The sequence below is a fragment of the Dissoconium aciculare genome, assembly GCF_010015565.1.
Source record: "Dissoconium aciculare CBS 342.82 unplaced genomic scaffold K489scaffold_2, whole genome shotgun sequence".
In the NCBI taxonomy this organism is placed as follows: Eukaryota; Fungi; Ascomycota; class Dothideomycetes; order Mycosphaerellales; family Dissoconiaceae; genus Dissoconium; species Dissoconium aciculare.
The window spans coordinates 2,191,219-2,209,057 of NW_022984952.1; the positions used below are offsets into that span (position 1 = coordinate 2,191,219).

General features: G+C 53.7%; 6 protein-coding genes across 6 annotated transcripts; 4 read left to right on the forward strand and 2 right to left on the reverse strand.

Annotated features, from left to right (window-relative positions):
* Positions 1-348: 348 nt before the first annotated feature.
* Positions 349-2,515, reverse strand: K489DRAFT_377070 (uncharacterized protein). Its single transcript, XM_033604074.1, has one exon. It carries the CDS (start codon positions 2,106-2,108, stop codon positions 516-518), a length of 1,593 nt encoding a protein of 530 aa, XP_033463673.1. The 5' UTR covers positions 2,109-2,515; the 3' UTR covers positions 349-515.
* Positions 2,516-3,799: 1,284 nt separating this feature from the next.
* On the forward strand, positions 3,800-5,157 carry K489DRAFT_121717 (uncharacterized protein). Its single transcript, XM_033598972.1, has 3 exons — positions 3,800-4,272; positions 4,344-4,480; positions 4,559-5,157. Exons 1-3 carry the CDS (start codon positions 3,962-3,964, stop codon positions 5,095-5,097), a joined length of 987 nt encoding a protein of 328 aa, XP_033463674.1. The 5' UTR covers positions 3,800-3,961; the 3' UTR covers positions 5,098-5,157.
* A 1,056-nt stretch (positions 5,158-6,213) lies between these two features.
* K489DRAFT_367830 (uncharacterized protein) lies at positions 6,214-6,876 on the forward strand (the record flags this gene model as incomplete). The annotated part of the gene is made up of 1 exon (XM_033602895.1): positions 6,214-6,876. The coding sequence occupies one exon, from the start codon at positions 6,214-6,216 to the stop codon at positions 6,874-6,876; it is 663 nt and encodes a 220-aa protein (XP_033463675.1).
* Positions 6,877-8,224: 1,348 nt separating this feature from the next.
* On the forward strand, positions 8,225-10,318 carry K489DRAFT_407356 (uncharacterized protein; the record flags this gene model as incomplete). Its single annotated transcript, XM_033607356.1, has 2 exons — positions 8,225-9,342; positions 9,424-10,318. The coding sequence occupies 2 exons, from the start codon at positions 8,225-8,227 to the stop codon at positions 10,316-10,318; spliced, it is 2,013 nt and encodes a 670-aa protein (XP_033463676.1).
* A 747-nt stretch (positions 10,319-11,065) lies between these two features.
* On the forward strand, positions 11,066-17,085 carry K489DRAFT_407357 (DSHCT-domain-containing protein; the record flags this gene model as incomplete). Its single annotated transcript, XM_033607357.1, has 3 exons — positions 11,066-11,524; positions 11,582-12,503; positions 13,229-17,085. The coding sequence occupies 3 exons, from the start codon at positions 11,066-11,068 to the stop codon at positions 17,083-17,085; spliced, it is 5,238 nt and encodes a 1,745-aa protein (XP_033463677.1).
* A 113-nt stretch (positions 17,086-17,198) lies between these two features.
* K489DRAFT_121773 (uncharacterized protein) lies at positions 17,199-17,831 on the reverse strand. Its single transcript, XM_033598973.1, has one exon. The coding sequence runs from the start codon at positions 17,656-17,658 to the stop codon at positions 17,311-17,313; it is 348 nt and encodes a 115-aa protein (XP_033463678.1). The 5' UTR covers positions 17,659-17,831; the 3' UTR covers positions 17,199-17,310.
* Between the last annotated feature and the right edge of the window lie 8 nt (positions 17,832-17,839).

The following is a 17,839-nucleotide window of genomic DNA, read 5'->3' on the forward strand; positions in this document are numbered from 1 at the left end:
CGAAACGATGTTTGCAATGCGAGACCGACAGCAAGGCAAAGCGGGCCAGAGTGCGTCGTTGACTTTCAGCCTCGGGCGGCCCCGAGCGAATCAGCGGGCGGAACGCGGAAAGTTTAAAACCTGCGCCCTGATTTCAGCCCTGGCCTGGGATTTCTCCGGCCTCTGGGTCCTCACGGTCCTGTGTGTGTATGCTGACACGCGAGCGCCGGTGGTCCCTGGTCTTCCACTTCTGAAGATCGCAGTGTTCGCAGCTATCGCTCCGGGCGAGATCTTCGTCCGTACAACAGGGGATTTATAAGTTCGGGGCAGGAGGGATACATATCATCCGGCGATGAGACGGCAGTGTAGAGGAAGGAAGGAATGATTGAATGCAGATGGTGAACTGCGGATATGCTGCGGCAGCGTTCGGACACAGACTCGAATACAACGGAAGCCATACCTGTTCCTATCTCCCTGAGCAGGTACAACACAAATGCCCCAAATCATTACATGTATTCCCGAATAATAAGTAAACTTCAGGGCACCACATCACGGTCGCCTTGATCTTCCCAAAACACCGTCTTCAACGCATCCGTCCAATCCATCTCCTCCTCCATCCCTTCCTCACCACCTCCTCCTCCTGCTCCAACTCGCGGAGGATAAAAGGTCAACCCCCCAACCCTGTACGTCGAGCTTTGAGGCCTCCCACGCCGGTCGACGCCCACCCGTGACACCAGTCTCGTCTCCACCCTCCAGCCAAACTCCTGGAACGAGGGAAACCGCTCGAGGACGCGATGATGCCGATCCCTCGGATAACCCGTGTCATCGAATAGCCGGACCTCCCGCATCCAGAACCGCTGGGCAAAACCCAGCCCCGCGAGCCATTTCTTCGCGCGGGGGTTGAAGGGTGAGCGATATCCGTACGACATCTGGAATCGATTCTTCGAGTAGAACAGCCAGGATGTCAGAGGTCGGAGGTCGCGGCAGACTTGGGTGAGGGCCACGTGGTGAGGTTTCAGGCGCTGCCACGCGTCTTCTGCGAGGAGCGGGTAGCAGTCGATGTAGTTGATCGCCCAGGCGTGAGGCGCGAGCAGGACGTACTCGTAAATAATGAGCTGGAGTTCGACAGGGAGGGTGAAGAGGCGTGGTGGAGGTGGTGGAGGTGGTGGCGATGATGAGGATGATTGGGGTGTTTGGCTGTTGAGAATCGCTGTGGTCGTGGTTCGGGAGGGAGGGGGTGGGCTTGATGAAGTTTCTGATAGTGGAGTTTCCTGGGATTTGACGGGAAGATAGAGTGGGCTTAAGCGAAAGTACATCGAACCTTGTGGGATCCAGAACGATGCTGGATGTGTATTTGGAGACGACGTGGAGGTCGAAGTCCTTTCATCTACTTGTCGCGCGGAGATAGATGCGTCGAGAGCAGAGACTGTGTCACCGCGAGATGATTCGCCCCCGGTCTTTTCCTCCTTGCAGGAATCGATTTTGGTGGAATAGATCCTCTCGAAAGAGGCCGTCAAATCCCAACCGCCCTCGTCGATCTCCGGATAAAAGACCAGCTCACCCTGAATATATTTTCGACCCTCCCGTTTCGCATAAGCTTGAGCAAAATAACCTGGCGCAAATACTCGTGCGTTGCAATCGCGAACTAGTGCCGATCGGAAGACGCGCCGCAGGCACAAGGCATCGATAGAATAGCAGTCATAATAGTCTTGCTCAAGACCTTTGAATAGGTGTAGCGAGCGCATCCAGAATCGCCTCTCGTAGCCCAGTCCAACAAGCCGTTGATCTAGATCCGGCTGAAAAGGTGAACTGCTGCCATAGTATGCCTGGAAAGTGTTTTGGGAGTAGAAGATTCGGGACGTGATTCGGCGGAGAGAGGTGCAAACCTGTGTCAAAGAGAAATCACTTGATACGAGACGTTTCCACTTGGCATGTTTTCCTGGTAAGTCATCGCAGCTGATGCGGTTCACTGCGAAAGCATATGGCGCTACGAGGGCCATTTCGTAGATAGTTGTTTGCAACTCCGTGGGGAGCGTCAAGAGGCGCGACGGCTGAGGCATTTCGACGCTGATCGCTGGTCCGGTCTTAGGGTCTGGTGACCCAGAGGGATGTGATCTTTCTAGGGCCATGATGTTCCTGACCGCGTTTGGAAGGTTTTATAGAAAGTGTAATATATTCCCGGTTGTGTCGTGTTTTTACGTCCTCGAGTCATCTTTGCGGCTGAGAATGACTCAACATGGAATGGAGCTGTGCCGTAGCCACATGATACTGGCGAGTCCTGTCAATCGGTATCGGAGTTTTCGCATCAGATAGGCGAAAACATAATCACGAGAAAATGCGACAACGCAAGCAATAGTCGAGACCATCCGTAAGTCCCGAACTTCACCTGGTCCGTAATGTTGAGTCGGGCTCGAGCTCTGTCCTCGGCGACTTTTCGCGCGGCCAGAGGCTCCTGCGCGCATGAAGGAGGCCGGGCATATCGCGGATCGATGGATGAGTCTCAGACCGTCAACAAGAACGTCACGAAAAGGATCGTATAACCCATGGTGAAGGGAGACATGATGATTGAAGCGAAGAGATGCCGGCGATGGGAATAGATGAATCACGTGATAGCACGGCACAGTCAGCAGCCGGGAGTGAAAATGCCAAAATAGGCATGGTGCATGTAATTCACACCAGCCCTGGAGAGTTTCGGATTCGGTAAAGCAAAGCAACCTTGGAAAGCAAGCAAACGGAGGATCGTGGTCGACCACCGAGCGACGAACTGTCAGCCGAACCACCCAACCGATCGTCCATCGTGTCTTCGTTGTCCCGTGGTTTTATGCGCATACCGGAGACCTCAACCATCGCGGCATGAAATAGCTACAGTAGCACGTACATGGTCACTGTGTACTCTCTATCCTATCACACACCATCAGCGTATACTTGTCACTGCAGGTACGAATTGCGGGGAACGACGAACAGGTGGCGGCGGAGGAGAGAAGCAGGAGGAGGAGGAGGATCTACAGTACATCCATCGGCGGCGTTATGTTCGTGGCGTTGACCAGGTGTGGACAGTACCGTATGGGTACTGGCACAACTCACGTTCAAGGATAAATTCGCAAGAAAGACTCGTGCACGTTCATAACTTTCCATCGAGGGATTGCCCAGGTGTACATGCATGGTTTGTCTACACTATCGCCCGTCTGAGGAAGTTTCAGTAGATTTCTTCTCAATCATCGGCATCGTCTCGCTCGGCTGCTTCAATCGCCGCCCACGGATGTCCTCCATTCCGCTGCTCATCTGCCTCAGGCCCTGGCGGTAAATTTGGCTATTTGACTGGGTGTTGTGGGGGGAAATGTGCTCGTGCTGGGAATCAATTCCTCCTCTACCTGCAGCTGTTGCGGTGTGTGTCTGGAAGCTTTTCCGTCTGCCCTTCGATAATAATAATCAAAATAATGAGAATGGGTGACGTCGGCCGACGCGGGGTTTGACGATGCCCCGGTGGTGGAGAAATGAAGGTGGATGTTTCTGTCACGGATATGTCGGCAAACCTCCAGGCCGTTCATGCATGACTGAAAAGGGTACGATATGTATCGAAGGTATGGGATATACATTCAAAGTACATTTCAAAGAACAAATTCACGTCTCTCGTATCTCGCTCAGCAGCGAGAACCGCGGCGTCACACGTTCCTCCACTAAACAGAAAAGGTTAACCAGCACGCCCGACCAGCCAATTTCAAGCGTCGTCGATCATCGCTCCCACTGCGTCACATGTACATACATCTCGCTAGACGATCATCATCCTTTCTCACTAGCAGGCACATAGGCGCGACCCGACCGACGATGCATATAAACACCATTGGCCGCATGCTCGAGGAGCCGGCAATCTCGCCGAGCTTCCTCTCTTTCTCATCCACCTTCACACTCACGCTCAACGTCTTCTCCTCGGTCTCCAATCACCTAGACATACACGACCCATCACACCGGCGTCACTGCAAACATGGCGACCGAGACAGCCAAGCCTCTCACTCCAGGCCCGACCACCGCCAAAATCGCCTATCAACATGACGACGTGAAAGAGGTCTGCATCATGGTCGGAACCATCGGTGGAGCCCGCTACCCGACCACCCTCAACAAGGTCGACGTCACCATCAACGACCTTCGCACCACTCCCGAATACAAGCCCACCCTGGACAAGAACGGTTTCTCCATGATCTCCGGTCAAAAGCCACTTCACAAGGAGCTCAAAGGCGGCGACCCGAAAGTGGTCGAGGAGGTTTACGCCGAGATCACAGAGACTTTGAAGCGCGAGTACGTCTTTCCATCTCGTCAGGTCGCGTCCGGGGTGACATGCTCGATTCATTCGCTGACTTGACCTTCAGGACGGGCTGCTCCGATGTCTACATTTTCTCCCACATTGTCCGCGATGACCCATTCCAGAGGATCCTCGATGTCCCCGCGGACGCCGATCCAAACACCAAGTGGCCTCACAAGACCACTGCCCAATTCGGTCACGTCGGTATGCGATTCCTCTCTTCGCATCCCATCATCCTCTGATGATCGATCCCACCCTCACCAATACTAACCAATCTACCAGATCAATCCTACTACGGCGCCGGCACCACCCTCCAAAACACCTTCGGCCGCATCCCCGAGGACCGCGCCGAGACCCTCCGCCGTCTCGAAAAGACCCACCGCTGGGCCATCATCAACACCTGGCGGCCCATCGCCAACGTCACCCGCGAGCCCCTCGCCATCGCGGACGGCAACACCGTCTCCGACGCCGACCTCACGACCATGGAGGTCGACCCGGCCGCCCTCGTCGGGCCCGGCGCCCCGCACTCGGAGCTCTGGCAAGCCCGCCACAAGCCCGGACACAAATGGTGGTACGCGAGCAACATGACCAACGAGGAGGGCCTCCTGATCAAGTGCTTCGACACTCGCATGGAGACCGGCGAGGACGCGACCTGCCGTCGGGCCCTCCACTCGGCCTTCGTCCACCCGGAGGACAACGGCCCGCCGCGCCAGAGCTGCGAATTCCGCGCCTTCTGCTTCTGGGCCGACGAGGAGCGCAAGGGCGACGAGGTCGAGCACGCCTACGATAACTCGTTCCGCGTGCCGGTCGCTGCGGCGTAGAGACGAGGTGGGGGATTTTTTAACGTATGTTCTGACCAAGGAAAGAGTTATGCGGAAGCGCGCTGAGATTGTGATGATGAGGAGTGTCTCGTCAACACCAGTAAGATGATGACGGAACGATCAAGTCTGTGACACGGGAAACCGTCCAGATGTATCCCGGGATTGGAACTTTGCGCCGATCTGGACTCGTCGACGAAACGAGACGAGATGAGGCGAGGCGATTGCAGGAGAATCGGGATTTATGCTACGACAAACAAAAACAAGAGGAAGATGAGAGAGCATAGCTGGTTTATGTCTCGTTCGTGAAGGGATGTTTTTTTCCGGGACATCTGTCGACCCGATCCTTTTCCCCCTCATCTTCCTATGTTCTAATGAGATCAACGAAGGAAATATTTTGGACTCGTTTCCCTCTCCTTTTTACCATTTTCTGCAAAACAATTTCCTCGTCTATATCATTACACAGAACGTCGAGTTCACAACTTGATGATATACTATTGTTATATGCCTGTCCTAAGCCGTAAAGTCGCATCTCGTCCATCGCGAGGATGCGTACCGGGACTCGGGACTCGTTCATCTACTGTAATGACGAACTCTCACGCACGATCATGGTCATCAGCTAACGACATCGACTACTCCATTTCTTGATTCCGTCCCTGTTTCATGCGGGATTGCGATCGTGTCTGTGACCAGGAATACCCATTCCTACCCACCTAGGTATACACAGTCACACTGCCATGCACCATTGCGGCGTGAAACCCGGCTGCCCCTGCTGGAGCGTTGATGTGCGTGTACACCTGACTGACTCATCGACCTCGTCCCATGGATCGAATTCCCAACTCACAGCCATGGAGAGATCCTTTCGAACAAAACCTTTTTCTCTTATCAGAGATACCTTCTCTGCTATGGGAAATGTTTGATTCATTCTTCCCAAAGTCAAAGCACACACCACCTACTCATTTCGACACATGTACAGCGATATATGTATATGCCTACATGAATGTATATCGACGCTGTAATAATCGCGGCGACGTACACTACAGTACATTTTAATTCATCATCGGCCTCGTATTCCTATTATCCTACCTCATCACGTAGTGGACCTGCCTAGTATACGCCATGCTTGCCGATTCCAACGAAGGCTGTTCTCCAGTCCCGGACCATCATCCTCCCGTCTCTCGTCCTTCACCACCTGCATGGAGACCTCCCGGGTCGTCGCCGCTCCTCGCTCTCCCGACTGAACTGCAGCTCGCAATCTACGAGATGGTCTTGATTTACCCCCAAACCCTCTCCATCAACCACCTCTCAGGCAACATCCTCCGCGACATCCACGACACCACCGAATTGATCCCTCAGCACTACGCCCTGACCCAAGTCTGCACCTTCGTCCGCGATCTGACCAATCCAATCTTCTACTCACGCAACCGCTTCTCCGCCGAACTCGTCCTAGACTGGGGTTTGGAGCCGATGGTGAAATGGCTCGGCGGCCTGGGTGTGCAGAAGCGCCTCTGGGTCGGATCGCTGTCTTTCTTCCATGAGGGCCTCGCCTGGCAGCTGGTCGAGTACAGGCTGCTGAGGGAAATTTTCCGATCACCGATCGTTCGGGACATGTATGGCAAACTCCTGCATAAGCCGGTCATCCACATCTTGGAGCATGTTTGGTTGGAGACCGGTTTTGCGAGGCACGAGCTCGTCTTTGCGATCGATCCTGTCGAGGATGGAAGGCCGGATTGGACTGATGCGCTGGAGACTTTGTTCATGCCGATGTCACCCTCGCGCTGACAATGAGATGGTGACTGCTAGGTAGTTACGCATCTTCGGACATCTACTCGAGCAAGTCTCTGGATGTCGCAGGTCTTGCCTTGTTGGCCTCAGCAGAGGCTGTCGACAGGCAATGACGTGACGTCGCCGCCCATGGCAAGTATCGCCGGAGCAATGTGCTGGCTGGCACCGACACGCTGTCCTCACGTGCCTAGTGCACGTTCGGTACAGCGCACTACTCAATGCACCGTCTTCCTGAATTCTCTGGGCAAGGAACAAGAGACAGGGAAGATCCGGGCTCCATTAACAAATCTCGCCGTCGGCCGCCAACTATTCCGCGAGCCAACATCGATTGTTTGAAGGGCTTCGTGCTCTAGATTTCCCCTTCTACGGCTCGCTTTGCCAGAATGTGAATATTCTGATGGATGCAGTGCGTCACGACGAGAAGTTTTGCACGCGACCCATCTGCTCATCTCGCCTCTCCGTCGACTGCGGCGGCGATCGGGAATTGGATCTATGAAGCCTCCGAACAAATCCATCGGCGACATATGGAACACCTCGATTCGCTGCGCCGAGTGCTCACTATCATCACCGAAAGCGGTAGGATCCAAGAGTGCGTGATCTGTCTTGACTTTGCCTTTGTGGGGTTCATGTTAGATTCAAGAACGACGATCTTGCTCACTGCGGGATCCGCGTGACTAATCCACGGGTCGACCCCTTCTGATGAGTCATCATCTCCTCCGTCGGAGCATTGGACCCCGACTGCGACAATATACCTGACAACCTATGTCGAAATCAAGACCCTTCCCATCATGCTCAAGAGCAATCTCTTCTAATGGTTGATTGTTCGTCGAGCAGGTTGTGCTATGCACACTATACTTCAAGGACAGGAAATTCCCACCCGACATGCACTGCTCGCATTTTAGCTCCAAACCGTATCTAGGCTGGTTGATAAACTTCGCGATGGCGCTGATCACTTCCTGATATGTAGTAGTCGAAGGATTCGAAGGAATTCGTCCATTGAGTGAGCTTCATCCTTGGAATCCCGGACGTTTCGAAGGACAAGCGAGACATGCACTAGTCGCTCAAGCTTAATTGTCGTGAATATGAACATCCGTCTCACCCTCACGGAACCAACTCTCCGCTTCGTGGGGACTTTTCTTCGAATCGACACACGAGCTCCTCGTGTTTTTGGAGACAACGCAGAGACTTGACTCTAGTCCGCGCGGATGACAGCGGCTTGGACAAGGCTTTTGTTTCGTGTAAAATGTGCTGTTGAGATTGATTGTCAACTTCGTTCGGCATTCGCCATTGGCATCTCAACGTCTCGCTTTGTTGAGCAACCAGAGTCACGATGATGCGATCAATAATGACTGTAGCAGCGTCGCTGTTGCTTCTACCGGCGATTCATGCAACCACGAGTTCGGGCCGGAAGACATTCATTGCAACTCAGGAGCATCAACTTACTTCGTCTCAGAACGTGAAACCTACGTGGAATCGACCAAATCGCACACATGCGACTCCGACTCGCAAGTCACCGGCAATCATGACGACCGGACCCCAACGTACTTACAGTACCGCGATATCTTCTCACGACCCAAATTGGGCTTCTGCCGTGTCGTGTAACAGCGAGTTCATATCCTGGAGCGACGCCGGTGGCGCTGGGACATACACCGAACTCTTCTCTACCAAAACCTATATATCAACTCACGTTGTGACGCAGACACTCACCCCGACATACACTCTGTGCGATGGGTATCCCCGCCTCAACGGGTCTTTTTCCACGGTGACGAGCACCGGCACACAGTTGACGACATCGTATGCAGTCTCGATCACAGACCAGCTCGTCAACACTCTACCGAGCCCAACGTGCCGTATCGGCTCCTCCGATTGCACTTCATTATGGTCTTCGTTCTCATCTTTCACTGAAATGGCCAACGCCAACATTCCTTATGATCAACACACAGGATATGAATACAGTCGGCCAGGATGCCCAGAGCCCACGACGACATATTCGACCGCCTGCGGAGCGCGAATCGGCACCTATCCCTGCAGTCTCACCGCGGGTCCGGTCCGCCTCGTATACTTTCCGGTTGAAGTACAAGGCGATAGGCTTTGTGGCAACTATACAACAATCACGTCGAAGCATACAGGTACCGCTCCAGTGGTAGCCACTGCACTGGGGACAACCTTCACTTCTGGCACGGCGTACATATCGTTTGAAAATCTTGTGGCAATGGACACTTGCGGACAGCCTGTCGGAACACCGATGTCTAATTTCTTTCTTCCCTTGCAGTCGCAGGAAGTCAGCAGCATGGCGGGGGGTGGCCCATATGGGCCCACGCCTAGATCATTCAACTACGCCGATCTCATCGAACCCGTCGCTGCTTCAGTCTACCTGAATCAGGCCAAATGCCAGTTCGGCTGGGAGCCCCTGGCAAGCATTCTGTGCCCCGTTATCACAGACCAATACCGACCCATCCTTGCGTAAGTCCATCGACGATCGAGATCTCCTTTCTCATGATGCTCGAAACAACCAGAAGCTAACGTGTCGATGATCCTCTACAGATACCCTACGAAGGTCCTTTCGCTCCAACCAGAATGGTCAACATGCGGCTTTGTGCAAGGTTATCTTGGACAAAAGGCACAGCAAGTCTATTATCTGTTCGACCCGCCGATCGCGCTCACAGAGACCTCGGTCGCAGCGAGCGCGACTCTTCCTCCACAGATCGCGGAACCTGGTCCTGGACTGAGCACGGGTCCTGCAGCAACTGGCGTTCCTGAGACCATACCTTCGACGCCGCGGACGACTGCTCAGCCGTTCAAGGCTGAACCTACGATTATACGTACAGATCCTACGTCCCCAATTCCTTTTACATACGCACCTCACGAGGCTCCGTCATACGAAGTTAAATCAACAACTAGTCGGGAGGAACTGCAATCACCAATGACTTTTACTTGGCGCCAATCCAACTCTACTCCTGTTGCTGTGCCCCAAAACAACCGACCGGGAGCCGTGCCCGGGAGCGGGTTGGCCTCTCCAGGAACGATATTGGCGACGGTCGGAGGCGCGAAGCTGACCTTGACTATCACCGGTACCGCCGGCATCGTCGCTGGAACAACAGTCTTGAAGCCTGGTGACCAGGCTACGATTTCTGGCGTTGCCATCTCTGTCGGAAGCTCAAACGTAGTCGTCGGAAGCGCTCACCTTTCGACAATCGACGGGCAGACTAACTCCCTTGGCAGTGCTGGCCTCACTGTTCAAAATGCAGCGACGACGTCGACGGTACAGCTCATGTTGCCGACAAATGGTGCACTTTCGTCTACGGTTGGTATTGTCGGCCCGGCTTCTTCGTCGTCTGACGTCCCGTTGAAGAAAATAAACAGCGGCTTGAGGAACACTGCAGGACTTGGACTCGTGTGTCGAGTTACGCTTTTCTTCTTGGCCCTTGGATTTGTCTGAGAGTTCCACCTTCCCCGATATCTTTATTTTCCCATCCATTCTCGAGATCGAGAATGATGCCCGACAAACCGCTTGCTGTGCTAGTCTATGTCGTATCACCTCAAAAGGGGACGGCAAGACATTCGCCACTTCAGAGTTTAGACACCAGATGATGGATCCTTGGGACGCCAACGATCCTAACACCCGGCAGCGCACCCTATGAGACGTCTTCATCCAGGGATCATACAGGTGTCGGTCAAATCGAATGGGATACTCCGACGACTTGCCTAACACTCGATCTCTACGATGTCTAATGTGATCTTAGTCCACTTTCATTATTTTGGAAGGGGAGGAGGTCATCAACTTGTTTTGATTCAGCTGTCGGAAGTGCCTTATCCGGTTTCACTGATACCTGAACATGGCCTCAACTCAGCTATTTCGGCACGAAAAGCAGGCTCATTGCAGGTTCCAGGCACGATGCCGAAGGCAATTGAACTCCAAGTGTGGACTTGATCTGTATCTGTTGCATTTATACTTCGTTGCGATCATGCTCCAGATATACGACCGGTCACAGCTTCCACAAATTGCATAGCGACAATCTCTTGTCCGCACCTGCTTCAGATATCTTTAGGTCTGACCTCCCGACTGTAACTTCCTCGGGATTTCTTAACTTCGAACGATGAGGCTGCCGTTCTTATGGCGCCGCTGGAACTGATACCATGCTGATCACTCATTGTCTCTCATTCATAACCGTCATCCGCGACGCCCATGATCGGCCTCCGTTCCTCATCGCCAGCCTCCTGGCTTAAAACGTTCTCTACCGCAACCCTCATAGTCGCTATCTCGACCCTCGCAATCTGGCTTCTCTTCCCGCTCATCGGTCTTCTATTTCCCGCTCTGCAAACTGTCTTCTACTTCATCGCAGTATACGGCGCCTACCCCGAGCAAAACTTCATCTCTTCCTCCGTGATTGGCCCGCGACCGAGTCACATCCGATGGGACGCTCGATGCGACACCGGCGTCATCCTGCTTACCCCCAACGGCCCCTCGGTCTCCCGCCCCGGCCCCATGATTTTGGATTCCCGCGGTCAACTCGTTTGGCAGAGCACGGAAGAGGCTTTCGCCGCAGCAGCGAATTTTAAAGTTCAGCAGTATCGCGGTGGGGAGTATTTGACATTTTGGGCGGGCAAGAAGGCGGGAAGTCAGGGGAAAGGGAAATTTTATATGGTATTATGAACCTAGCCTGGGCATCTGCGCATACATGGCTGAACGCGGCGAATCTAGCTCGACTCGTCGTATGAGATTTCTCATGTCGTCGATGCCGTCGGAGAGGGTCTCCACGGCGATTTACATGAATTCAAAATCACACCTGAGGGTACTGCGTTGATCACTGTCTATCATACCATCGAGGCACCTGAGTTGGATACCAGACATGGGCTTTTCGGTCTCGAGCGAAACTGGTTCGTGGACAGCATACTCCAGGAGATCGACATCTCAACGGGTACGCTGTTATTCGAATGGCGCGCCTCGGACCATTTCCTCCCTGAGGACTCCTATTATTTCAGCCCTTTTGCGGGCTACTCTTCGCACCACCCCTACGATTACTTCCACCTCAACAGCATCGACAAGTACGACGAGGGCAATTACCTCATCTCCTCTCGCCATACGCACACCATCACATGTATCGATCCTTCAGGCGAGGTCTCGTGGATCCTCGGGGGCAAAAAGAACCAATTCCTCGATCTCAGCGTCGATCGGAAAGCGACATCCTTCAAATGGCAGCATGACGCCCGATGGCACCCAGCCTCATCCTCATCGCCAAAGCGAAGCCCTGGAGAAATCTTAATCACCCTCTTCGACAATGGCAAAGCCGGTCCCCTCAACATCGACGCCCCGCAAAGTCAGGGCCTCCTCCTACACCTCGACATCCGGAATCGCACCGCGACAGCCCTACAATCCTACATCTCGCCTACAAACATCCTATCATCTTCGCAGGGCTCCGTGCAAATCCTCCCTTCCTTCTTCCCCGTCGAAGACGAAGAAGAGAAGAAAGGACACGAAAGCCATGTCTTCATCGGCTGGGGCTCCTCCACCGCCTACACCGAATTCCTACCAAACGGCACAGTCCTCTGCGAAACCCACCTTGCGGCTTCCATGCTGTTTTCTTGGGAGAGGGTGAAGTCTTATCGTGCGATCAAGGTCATGGGTTGGCAAGGGAGGCCGAAGAGCGATCCTGCGATCAGAATTCGGAATGGAGGAGTGTATGTCAGTTGGAATGGAGCGACTGATGTGCGGTCTTGGATCTTAGAGAGGGCTTGTGGTGAGGATGGCTCAGGAGGTTTCTGTGAGGTGGATGTTGTGGTGAAAGGGGCTTTTGAGACGAGGATTGAGGTTCCTGACGAGGTTTGCAGGGGAGAGTTGTTGAGAGTCGTGGCGATGGCTGATGACGGAGAGAAATTATACCATTCACCGCCCGTCAAGTTTGACGGCGGGTTTCACCGAGGACGGTCGCTCTTGGTGGTCGGTTTCATCGGCTTTGCCCTCGGATGTGTTGTGTGGGTTTGGAGAAACAGGCGACTGTGGCCGTTTCTTGAGTGATTCACTGCCTGATTCGTCAATATTCTATGGTCATATCCAACATGTCCGATTGCACATGCCGTTCATGTTGATATTCGCTGCAATTTGTTTCTCCATCTTGTTGAAGTCGTAACAGGAAATAAAGAGGGGACTTACCCAAACCCTAAGCTTTCAAAGCCATGACTCAGCAGGTCATGATGACGAAGGTAATGTTCGATGAATTTCATGAAGCATCCCACATTGTCTGAAACCCAAGATACATACAAACACATGGCTTGATGATAGAATGCATTGATTCGATCTCGTCGAGTGTTCCAAAGCCTCGAATTGTCTCGAATTGATCCGCAATGACAGACACTCTAGCAGAAGCCTTCCAGGACCTGCAATTAAAAGCTTCACAGCTGCAGGATGCCAACATCGATGACATCTTGGACCAAGTCAAGCCTCGAAAGCGTGTGCGAAAATCACCCGAAGAGATCAAAGCCGCCCTACAAGAGGAATTCTTGACGCCCACCACCTCGTTCACGCCAGAATGGCTCGACCGTCTCCAGCAACGTTGGGATTCACCCGTGAACCACACGGAACTCTTCGCGCTCGGCCCGACACAGACCAGGACAATCATTCGATTCACTCGCGAGGGTCTCGATGGTCGTGTGACCGGCTACAAGGAAGTCACTGTCCCTGCGAATAGTGCCACTGCGAAGAACTCGACTTCGTTGTTGCGTAAACCCGCGAATCGTGCAGACTTTGTCCGAGGTGCGGCGGGGTTCTTTCCTTTTGCTCCAGGTGGCTTGGATGCTGTTGAAGCTACCGCCGCAGCGGAGGATGAGTATCTCCAGCGCAGTGGCAATGGAGCTGCGCAGAGATCGAATAGACTTACGCGGGTCATTGATCCGACTGCTGAGGGTGGTCTACTGGAGGTCCCGCCTGGGTTCAATCGAGGGCTGGTCGCCACTATCAAGTCTACAACACAAGATGATGAAGCCGCCAAGGAAGTGGAAGCTGTCCTAGAAGAAGAAACCGAGGAGCCCGAGGTGGAAGGCGTACAGCTGCCCGAAGACAGTGGCCGCGCTGCGGATGAAGAAGACTCTGATGGCGAGGAGGAAGAAGTCGACGCCCTACTCCCGATCGAATTCCCTGCTCTGGCGGCTCACGGCCCTCTAGCTACTGCAAGGAACAAGCATGGTGGACGAGAATGGGCGCACATGGTGGATGTCAACCGCGACATTACCAATTTCCATGAGCTTGTGCCAGAAATGGCGCGGACCTGGCCTTTCGAGCTAGACACGTTCCAGAAGGAAGCCGTATATCACCTGGAAAGTGGCGACTCGGTCTTCGTTGCTGCGCATACTTCTGCGGGAAAGACGGTCGTGGCTGAGTATGCCATCGCGCTGGCGGCGAAGCACATGACCAAGGCAATTTACACGTCCCCCATCAAAGCTTTGAGTAATCAGAAATTCCGCGATTTTCGGAACGAGTTTGACGATGTGGGGATTCTTACCGGTGATGTGCAAATTCGGCCAGAGGCGAGCTGTCTGATCATGACTACCGAGATTCTTCGAAGTATGCTTTATCGAGGTGCGGATCTCATCCGTGACGTTGAATTCGTCATCTTTGATGAAGTTCATTATGTGAATGACCTGGAGCGAGGTGTTGTATGGGAAGAGGTCATCATCATGCTTCCTGAACATGTCACTTTGATTCTCCTGTCCGCTACTGTGCCGAACACCTATGAATTTGCTTCATGGGTCGGCCGTACCAAAAAGAAGGATATCTACGTCATCTCAACCCCGAAACGACCTGTACCTCTTGAGCATTACCTGTGGGCCGACAAGAGGATGTTCAAGATCGTAGATGCCCAGAAGAATTTCATCGAGAAGGGCTGGAAAGACGCAAATGATGTCATGAGCGGACGGGACAAGATCATCGCGGCGGAGGCCAAGGCCAAGGAGAAGGAAGAAGCAGCCGCGGCCGCAGGTCGTGGTGGCCGAGGGGGCCGTGGAACGCCCCAACGTGGTGGTCAACAACGCGGTGGAGGAAACCAACGTGGCGCACCCGGACAGCGAGGAGGCCGTGGTCAGCCATCCAGTCGGGGTCAAGGCAACATCGCACGTACTGGTCGGGGAGGCGGTCGTACGACTGCGGCACAAGATAGAAATATCTGGGTGCATCTGGTGCAGCATCTACGCAAGGAAGAATTGCTCCCTTGCTGTATCTTTGTCTTTTCCAAGAAACGCTGCGAGGAAAATGCGGATGCACTATCGAACCTGGACTACTGTACCGCGGCGGAGAAGAGCGCTATCCACATGATCTTGGAGAAGTCGTTGGCGCGACTCAAACTGGATGATCGACAGCTACCGCAAATCCGACGCATTCGAGAGCTCCTCAGTCGAGGTATTGCAGTTCATCACGGTGGCTTACTCCCTATCGTCAAGGAGTGTGTTGAGATCCTGTTTGCCAAGACTCTTGTCAAAGTTCTTTTCGCAACAGAGACCTTCGCCATGGGTCTGAACTTGCCGACCAGGACTGTGGTGTTCTCGGGCTTCCGAAAGTATGATAACAAATCATTCCGCGACCTGCTACCTGGAGAATACACACAGATGGCCGGAAGAGCAGGAAGAAGAGGTTTGGACTCTGTTGGTTCCGTCATCATCGTATCTCCTGGCTCCGACGAAGCACCATCAGCGGGCCGTCTGCGACAGATGATGCTCGGTGATCCGACCAAATTACGATCCCAGTTCCGTCTCACTTACAACATGATTCTCAACCTCCTTCGAGTCGAAGCGCTCAAGATCGAGGAGATGATCAAGCGATCGTTTTCTGAGAACGCCACTCAAGCTTTACTTCCTGAGCACGAAAACCAGATCAAAGTGTCCGAAGCTGATTTGGCCAAAGTCGTGCGGGAGCCGTGCGACATCTGCGACAGGGATATCGAGCTTGCATACAAAGCTGCGAGTGCTTTCCAGCAATACACCTCCGATCTTCATCTCAGCATGTTGGCCACCCCGGTCGGCCGTCGTCTGTGGCAGCCGAAACGTTTAGTCGTGTACCGGGGCAGGAATAACATCCGCACTGCTGGCATTCTCCTGCGAGAAGGTGCAAGTAAGGGTAATTCGCCTACCGTATCTGTGCTGGAACTTTTCTCCAGAGCACAGCGGAAGAGAGCCAATGCGGATTTCCTACCTTACCTACCGCGATTCCGCCAACATTTCACCCCGTTCTCTCAGAAGGAGGAGGACGTTCAATTCAAAGCGATCACGGTGCCTGTCGATGTAATCGAAGCCTTGACCGGTACTACGTTCCAAATGGACGTCAATGCGGTCCAACAGAAGGACGCCGAGGCGATGGCACTGTTGAAGAAGGAAGTCCTGGCAACATGTTCGTCTTGGACATCACCTAGCTGGGATGAACTCGATTACTACAAATATCTCAAGGACATGACGATCCGTACATTACTCGATGAACGGGCGGAGGTCGCGACACAAGCACAAGAGCGCGAATGCATCCATTGCCCGGAGTTTCCCAAGCATTTCGCCATGGCACACGACCAAGGAGTCATCAAAGGCCGGATCGAATCCATCCGCCAACTTATGTCCGACCAGAACCTGCAACTCCTTCCCGACTACCAGCAGCGCATCTCCGTGCTCCGCGATCTCGGCTTCATCGACGCCAACAGCCGCGTCGAACTCAAAGGCAAAGTCGCCTGCGAGATCCACTCCGCCGACGAACTCATCCTCACCGAACTCGTCCTCGAAAACGTCCTCTCCGCCTACGAACCCGAAGAGATCGTCGCCTTGCTCTCCGCCTTTGTCTTCCAGGAGAAGACCGACTCGACTCCCAACCTCACGCCAGCCCTCGAACGCGGCATCGCCACCCTCGTCACCATCTCCGAACGCGTCAATCAGTTCCAGACCCTCCACCAGGTCATCCTGGCCGCGGACGACTCCAACGACTTTGTCAGCCGGCCGCGCTTCGGGTTGGTCGAGGTGGTGTATGAATGGGCGCGGGGGATGCCCTTCAGCCGCATCACGGACCTCACGGATGTGCTCGAGGGCACGATCGTCCGGGTCATGACCCGTCTGGACGAGACGTGTCGCGAGGTCAAGAACGCGGCGAGGATCATCGGGGACCCGACGCTGTTTGCGAAGATGCAGACCTGTCAGGAGCTGATCCGCAGGGACATCTGTGCGACGGCCTCGCTGTATATGTAGCCATCGTCACTCCCGGCACGCCGAGTCATGACGTCCATCTGCTATAATTCAAGTTTGATGTCTGCGGCAATTTTCTCTCTCTCTCTCTCTCTCTCTCTCTCTCTATTTGACCAATGCAATATATCAGGCAGGTATCTAGGCAGATCTGTGTTGGGAACCACGGTGGTGAAAACGTCACGGAAATTTCATGTGGTGGGTAGGGATTAGGTACTCAGTATGTGATGATTAATATATACAATGACGGAAGCGGGCTCGACCCTCCTTCCTGCGCCCTGACGTCGGAGTGGACTGGGCGGTGACTGGTGGTTGTGGTGGTGGAGGCGGGAGAGGAGGAGGGACAATGGGAAGCCGCGCGCGCTTGTCGACCTCCCGAAGAAAATCGACCCCACCTTGGATTTTTTTTGGTCCCTGAGCCAGGAGAATGATACCAGCCAGTAGAGGAGAGTAGAGTAGAGTAGGTAGGTAGGTGAGTACTGTGACCGCACAACACACAGTACCTAGTAGTACATATATATAATCGTAGAGAAACCGTCGGGCGGTAGGTATCCATGCAGTATTACCTAGTATCATCATTACTACCTGGCATACCTCTCTCGGTCTTGGATCGCACTCCCATCACCCACCCACAAACAAAGTTCACTCAATACTGTACATACTGCGCTTCCTTTTCTCATACATAAACCAAGAACAGGCGGGCGGGCGTGCAGATCTACAACACAACACAACACAACACAACACAACACAACATCACCCG